This window comes from Mustela erminea, chromosome 5 (assembly GCF_009829155.1).
Source record: "Mustela erminea isolate mMusErm1 chromosome 5, mMusErm1.Pri, whole genome shotgun sequence".
Taxonomy (NCBI): Eukaryota; Metazoa; Chordata; class Mammalia; order Carnivora; family Mustelidae; genus Mustela; species Mustela erminea.
The window spans coordinates 53,475,210-53,483,439 of record NC_045618.1 but is presented as its reverse complement, the minus strand read 5'-3'; the positions used below and the strand labels follow the sequence as shown (position 1 = coordinate 53,483,439).

At 36.5% G+C, this 8,230-nt stretch overlaps 1 protein-coding gene across 1 annotated transcript; it reads right to left on the bottom strand.

The window, feature by feature from the left end:
- Positions 1-5,988: 5,988 nt before the first annotated feature.
- Positions 5,989-6,927, bottom strand: LOC116590119 (olfactory receptor 4F4-like). Its single transcript, XM_032341774.1, has one exon. The coding sequence runs from the start codon at positions 6,925-6,927 to the stop codon at positions 5,989-5,991; it is 939 nt and encodes a 312-aa protein (XP_032197665.1).
- Positions 6,928-8,230: the final 1,303 nt, after the last annotated feature.

The following is an 8,230-nucleotide window of genomic DNA, read 5'->3' as shown; positions in this document are numbered from 1 at the left end:
ACTGTTTCTGTATATTGTCTCTGTTCCTTTCTGATCTATTTTACTTTTGGACTCTCTCTTGACTTAAAGGACCTTTACAATATTTCTTGTAGGGCTGGTTTAGTGATCACAAATGCTTTTAATTTCTGTTTGTCCTGAATGCTTGTTATCTCTCCTTCAATTTTTTTAATTTATTATTTTTTTAAATATTTATTTGACAGAGAGAGATACAGCAAGAGAGGAAACACAAGCAGGGAGAGTGAAAGCGGGAGAAGCAAGCTTCCTGCAGAGCAGGGAGCCCAGTGTGGAGCTAGATCCGAGGACCCTGGGATCATGACCTGAGCCAAAGGCAGACACTTAATGACAGAGCCACCCAGGTACACCTCTCCTTCAATTTGAATGACACCCTAACTGGATAAAGTATTCTTGGCTGCATATTTTTCTCATTTAGCACCCTGAAAATATCATGCCAGTCCTTTCTGGCCTGTTATGGTCTCTGTGGTTTGGTCTTCTGCCAGTTTAAAGTTTCTACCCCTCTAGGCTACAGATATCTTGTCCTGATCTGCTTTCAGGATTTTTTCTTTGTCTCTGTGATTTGCAAGTTTCACTAATTCATGTCAGTGTGTTGACCTATTCTTATTGATTTTGAGGGGAGTTCTCTGTGCCTCATGAACTTCAATGCCTGTTTCCTTCCCCAAATTAGGGAAGTTTCTGCTACAATTTGCTCCAGTATACTTCTGGACCTACCTCTCATTCTCTCTCTCTCTCTCTCTCTCTCTCTCTCTCCTTTTCCTCTTCCTCCAGGGTCCCAGTTATCCTGGTATTTTTTGACTTTATACTGTCACTTATCTCTCACATTTTCCCCTTGTGATCCAGTAGTTGTTTATTTCTTAGCTATTTCTTAGCTTCTTTATTCTCCATCATTTTGTCTTTTATATCACTAATTCTCGCTTCTGCCTCATTTTTCCTAGAAGTTAGAGCCTCCATTTTTTATTACATCTCATTAATAGACTTTTTTAGTTTTACTTAATTAGATTTTAGTTCTTTTGTTTCTCTAGAAAGGGATTCTCTAGTGTCTTCTATACTTTTTTCAAGCCCAGGTAGGAATTTATAACATTATTCTGAACTCTAGTTCTGACATCTTACTTATCTCCATACTGATTATGTCCCTGATTTTTAATACTTATTCTTGTTCTGTTTTATGAGGTGAGTTTTTCCATCTTGTCATTCTGTCCAGAGAAGAATAGATGAAAAAGAGTACAAATACTAAAATGGGAACAGTGATGCCAGAGAAACATACACTAAACAAATCAGAAGATACCTGAAAATGGAAAACAAAACAAAACAACACATTAAAATTTTTAAAAAGGGAGTAAATATAATGAGAGAGCTGAAGAGAATAAAGTAATATACTGGATCCTGTGTCTATTTTGGTGTTTTGTTTTGTTTTGTTTTCAAACTAGATCCCAAAAGTGTAAGAAAGAAAACCTTATATATGTAAAGAAATGAAATTAAATACAATGAAAGGATAGAATGTAAATGTAAAAATGAAATTTAAAAGAGGGAGGGAAAAAAAAGAACAAAAATAAGAAATATAAACAGTTAAGCAGAACAGAGCAATACACTATATCCTGAGTGTTGTTTTGGTCAGTTTGTTAGATGAAACTACAACTCAAAATGATAAAAAAAAAAAGAAAAACATATATGTAAACATTCATTCATGTAAACATTCAAAGGATAGAATGTAACTGTAAAGATGAAAATTTTAAAAGCTTTAAAAAAGGTAGGAAAAGAAAACGAAAGTGAATATGATTAGACAGGTGAAAAGAACAAAGCCATACACTAGATTCTGGGTTTCTTTTTATCTGTTCCTTAGAAGAAACCACACTCCAGGGGCACCTGGATGGCTCAGTGGGTTAAAGCATCTGTCTTCAGCTCAGGTCACCATCCCAGGGTCCTGGGATCAAGCCCCGCATTGGGCTTTCTGCTCAGCATGGAGCCTGCTTCCTCCTTTCTCTCTGCCTGCCTCTCTGCCTAGTTGTGATCTCTGTCTGTCAAATAAATAAATAAAATCTTTAAAAAAAAATCACACTCCAAAACGTAAAAAAAGACAAATATATATACACATATATTTTATTTTTGTATGTGTGTATATATATAGTACATATAATATATACATTTATTTTTGTATGTATATGAATAATATTAAATACAATAAAAGTATAGAATGTACTTTAAAAATGAAAATTAAAGTAGATTTAAAAAGACTTATTAAAATATGAAATTGGTTGAAGATGGGAAGAGAAAAAAATTAAAATTGAAAGACTGAAGAATCATGGGAAAAAAAGAAATGAATTCTGCATACTATTTTCCTCTAGTGCTAGAGTTTTGCAGTTTTGTGTGATCCATAAACTTGGTCTTAGCCCCATGTTCTTGCTGATCTTCTGGAGGAGGGGCTTGTTGCCTTGACTCTCAAGTGTCATTGCACTGGGTGGAATTGCACAACCCTTGCCAGGCAGCCAGGCTAAATACACTGCTTGGCTTGCTCTATGTGGGTTTTGTTCCCTGAAGGCTTTCCACGCCTCTTTAGAGGATGGAATGAAATGTAGCCTCCCAATCTCCAGCCCTGGAGCCAAAAGCCCTATGATCCAATCTTCAATGCATCCTTAGGGAAAACAGTCCATTTTGTCTCCCTGGTTTCCCTCCACATTCCCTGTTCACCAGGCCTGTGACAGAGTATTTCTCTTTCAAGCATGTGACCTTGTTTCGAGTCTCCAAACCCTGTAGACTCCTGCAGCATGCCACTATGCCACTCCTCCCAAGGGAGGAAGGGGAGTCTTGCCAGTTCTGCCACTGCTTTTTGGGTCCCTGCTAAGAGAGTGGTCCCAACAATGCCACAGTCTGTGGTATATGGCAACCCTGAACTGATTGCAGCTGGCTTTCTAGCTCCAATGCTTTGGTACTCTGCCACACCTAGGCATCCTGAGACTACACCACACTGTCCCACCATGGATTCTGCCTTCCTTTGTCACCTAAGCACCCTTTAGACAGGGATATTCCTCACTGGAGCTGATTTCTAGGAAGTTCTTATTTTGTGCTCCTGTGCTATGTGACTTTGTGGTAGCCGACTTACTTAAGCTCCCTGCCACCAGGTTTATCTTCTAATACTTCACTTCAGACTCACATTTCCACACATTCTACCTTGCAAAATGTGACCTCTTTTATATTTCTAGACTTGTAGTTATTTTCTAAGATCTGTGGTGGGGTTCCCAATTGGTCAGAATGATTTGATAGCTATCCAGCTAAATTCCTGGATCAGAGGAAAATGAGGTCTCCTCCTCTGCCATCTTGGACTCTCATTACATACACTTAATTGCTAATTCCAGTTAGAATTTTGAGTAATATTAATTGACATTTGAAAAATATGAATGCTTAAAGGATCAAATGAATATAAACTCAAAAATGTCACTTGGAGTTTTAATACCTATAATTACTCTATACAAATTTATAGAGATAAAGGAATGTTTGTTTTGGGAGAAAAAGATGTTCATGGGTTAAATATACATAAATGGTGTTTTTCAGTCCTCACAAACCACTGAATAAGCAAACAGAGTTACAATTATGCAAATTCTGATTATCAATTATTATCCTTTCTAAGTGGTAAGACTATAAATGTTAGAATTTTTTTTTTTTTATTTCCAGCATAAGAGTATTCATTATTTTTGCACCACACCCCGTGCTCCATGCAATCCGTGCCCTCTATAATACCCACCACCTGGTACCCCAACCTCCCACCCCCCCGTCCCTTCAAAACCCTCAGATTGTTTTTCAGATAAACAAGGCTTTTAAAAATTCTAACATTTTCAGAGTCCATGAGAGACTATGGACTCTGAAAATGTTAGAATTTTTAAAAGCCTTGTTTATTTGAGAGAGAAAAAGTTGGGGGGAAAGTGTGAAGAAAGAGAGAGAATCCTCAAGTAGACTCCATGCAGAGCATGGACCCTCCCTATGTAGAGCTGGATACCAGGACCTGGAAATTGTGACTGAAACCAAAATCAAGAGTCAGATATTTAACTGACTGAACCCCCCCCCAGGCATCCCCAGTATTGGATTTTTTAACGTATTTTTATAATGGAATAAACAGAAATAGAGCAGAAGTAGGGCTTCACTGCAAAATTGCTTAGATTTCTATTTGAACAGCTGTTACTTGGGATCACTCTTTTGAAGAAAAGATTTTCTTTTTAAAGTAAACACAGAAGCTATTTACTTAAGGTGAATCTATTTTCTGGAGGGATTAGCTCCAGAACACCAGTCCCTATTGGCTAAAATGGGAAAGCTTTTATAGGAAACATATTGGCCACATCCCTATACACTGAGCTAGAAAAATAGTGAATAACAAAATAAGAAGGAGAATATAATGAATCATACAGAATAAGAATACAGGCTAGTTGTGAAGTGTGAATTTTGTGGACAAGGAATGATCAAGACAGCTTCCAAAGGCCAAAGATCTATTTTCTGCAAAACTGAATCCATAAATATCGATTGCTTTCAGGAAGGCCTGATTAAATAATGGGAAGGCAAGAGGTTTAGCATTAAAGAATTAAGAATTATGCCACTCTTGACTATTTGCTCTCCTCCTCATCGTAGCAATATAAACTACAAGGAAGGTAAGGCAGTATGACTGTGCAATGGAATGTTGCATTGTCTGTACTGACATGATAAAAGTCTGAAGTAATTCATTGTTTTTCAGTGGTTAAGTCCATTTTCACCTACCAGCAGAGCATAACGTTTCCATTAATACACACTGGTACATGTTCTCAACAATGATTGTTAGTGTCAGATTTTTTTCTCATACCCATTTAAAAAGTGTAAGGTAGTATTTCATTCCGATCTTAAGTTACATTTTCTTAATTAATAATGAGGTTGAGTGTTTAGTGTCCCGTGGTATTTCTTTTCAGGCATAAAAAACGATTCAATTCATTTGCCCTATGTCTCCCCTTTTGGGTCATCTTTTTTTATTCATTTCTAGGAGGATTTTGGATCTTTATCTAAATTTATTGTATTGCTTTCATGATGGCTTCTTTTTGGCTTTTTTCTCACCCCTCTATATTTCTTTTGCTTTGAAACAGCACATTCTTCTATTTTCCCCATCCTCCCAGCTCTCTTTGCTTTAATATAAGGTAAAATGATAATTATAAAAATCCTTTATTAACCCAAGGAAATAATGCTTCAAGAGGTTGCAAATGATTCTTCCGTGTTTTTAACAATAACAACAACAAAATTGTTGAGAAATTCCAACTTTAAATCAACAATGAAGACTTGGAAAATTGAACTATAAAGGTAATGATGTGGAGTACAATTACAATATCATTACAACTTGTTTGATTTATTTCTCAGTAGAAATAGACCACTCGAATAGTTTTAGTATCTTGTCTAGCTAACCTACAGTTGAGGTAAGTAAATCGTTTAATTTTAGAAATGAGACCAATGATAAGTAGTTCAGAGTAGTTTTGTAATAATACCTAACCTGGATAAAATGTTTAGCATGGTATTGGGAATGTTGGTAGTATTAAATAATGGTAGTAATGATTACTTTTATAATTATCATTGTTATCATCTGAAAATTTTTAAGTAAATACAAAGGAGTATTTATCCAAATTATGATTATCATTTATTGTCTTCTCCAAGTGGTAAGAATATAAGTGTTGGATTTCTTAAAGAGATTGATTTATTAGTAGAGAAATAGAGAATAGGGAAGTTCTAGAGGAAGAGGGAGAATCCTCAAGTCAACTCCAAGGTGAGCAAGGACCCCCATGCAGGACTAGATCCCAGGCCCCTGAAATTGTGACTGAGCCAAAATATTTTTGTAATGGAATAACCACAAACCATACATCTGGGAATACTCCAAGAATATAGATATGAATAAGTCTTATACCCAGTTTAGTTTATAGGTCAAATGTGGCCAAATTGGGATGCATTTTCCGATTATATGAGAAAACTAGAAAAAAACTAAAAATTATCCTGTGAATCCATATGCTGGTTTTTCAGTCTCTTTATCGCATTCCTAATGTCTTTATTTCTCAGTGTGTAAATGGCTGGATTCAGGAGAGGTGTGATTACTGTGTAAAACACAGCAAGAAACTTGTCCATCCAAGTGATGTTAAGTGGCCACAGATAGATGAAGATGCAGGGTCCAAAGAATAGCAACACCACTGTGATGTGGGAAGTACAGGTAGAGAGTGCTTTTGATGCTCCGTCCTTGGAGTTTAGACGGACAGTTAGGAGGATATAAGTGTAGGACATCAGTAAGAGAATGAAGCAAGTTGTTGCCAAGATCCCGCTGTCAGCGTTTATCAGCATTCCTAGAGTATGTGTATCCATGCAGGCCAGTTTGATCACCAAAGGGATATCACAGAAAAAACTGTCCACTATTCTGGATCCACAGAAGGGCAGATCTAAAATCATGGCTAGCTGGCTCATGGCATGCACAAAGCCAATGGTCCATGATATCAAAACTAACCAGATGCACTTCTGTCTGTCCATGATGCTAGAGTAATGCAGTGGCTTGCAGATGGCCACATAACGATCATAGGCCATTGTCACCAGCAGCACCATCTCGCCACCTGCAAAAAAATGCACACCGAAGATCTGGGTCATGCAGCCACCAAAGGAGATGGTTTTATTATCCTTTAGGAAGTCTGTGGTCAGTTTAGGGGTAGTTACTGAGGAAAGGCAGAAGTCCACAAATGAGAGATTGGCTAAGAGGAAGTACATTGGGGAATGGAGATGAGGGTCAGTGATGAATAAGAGCACGACAAAGAGGTTGCCCACAACAGTCATCAGGTAGAGCATAGAAAAAGGCAGTAAGAGGAAGGTCTGGAGCAACCTTGAATCACAAAGTCCACGAAAAATGAACTCAGATGCCATAGATTGGTTTGCTTCCTCCATTTTGTACATGGTGTTCTAATGGAGCCCAAAGAAAGAGATGAACTAAGAACTTCTAGAATGGAAAGAAGAATCTCATTAACACTCAAGTACTGAGAGCAGACAAGTCCTATTCATGGGAAAAATTCAAATCTTAGCTCAAAATTGAAAATAAACTTTTCTTGAATTTATAGGTAGATATAGACTTATAGTTAAGATGGGGAGTTAAGAATAGAGGGGTAATTCAAACATCTTACCTATCAGAATTACAGTTGTCATGGGAATCAAAAATGATTAAAAATGTCAATAGTAAGATATCATGGAAATAATTTCTCCAAGGCTTGAATTTACCTCCTCTGCAGGGACAATACATAGCTTTAATGCATCAGAGTTTCTATCCCCCCAGGGCAATAAGTGAATGCTACCTTTCTGATACAAAACATGCTTCTCAGAAACAAATCTATTGCTAAGTGGATATGTGTTAGCAGACTGAACTGAACAAAACATTCAGAAATTCTGGGGAAAACTGTTAATCAGATGACTTGAGAAAATATAAATTTGTGTTCCAAAAGAGACCCTGGATGCTGACTATGCATTTCTAGTATCCAGTATTTCCCTGCATTTGCAATCTCCCCTTGAAAGGATATTTCCACAAACTTACATATTTCTTGGCCAGAGTAACATTATTTATGAACATCCATTGACTGGTCCTTGGTTCTTTTGTGGCAACAGAGGTTTCTTTTCTGAGATTGGATTAAATGTTGGAGATATGAAGGATATCTTACTCTTGACTCTTCTTCTTGGGGGTTCATTGTACCTAAACTATTAAATTATACTGTTTAAATTGACCTCTGTGGAAATACATATATTTGCTATTTTCTATAAACCAGGAGACCAACTCTTTTTCTTCTTCATTCCTTTCTTTTTTCATTCTTTCTTTTGTTCTCTTCATTTCTGGATCTTTCTAGTATCCTGTTTTTTTGTTTTTGTTTTTTGTTTTTTTTTCAGGCTATAATGTTCAGATTATAGAGTTGACTACATAGCTCTTAATATGTACCAGGTCTGTGTTAAACACCTTAAAAGCATTTATCTGTTTTGCTTTTCATTTGTTTCTTTGTGTTCCTTCCATAGGGTTTAAAGCACTTTGCATTTCCACCAGCAATGTATGAATTACCTGTTTTTTTCCCAAGTCTCTCCAATGCAATATTATTGTCATATGATGATAAAAAAATGACAACCCAATGTAGTTTTAATTTCTTATTCTGAGATTAAGCATTTTTCATATTTTTTAAGGATCATATACCTCTCCTTTCCTTTGAACTGCATA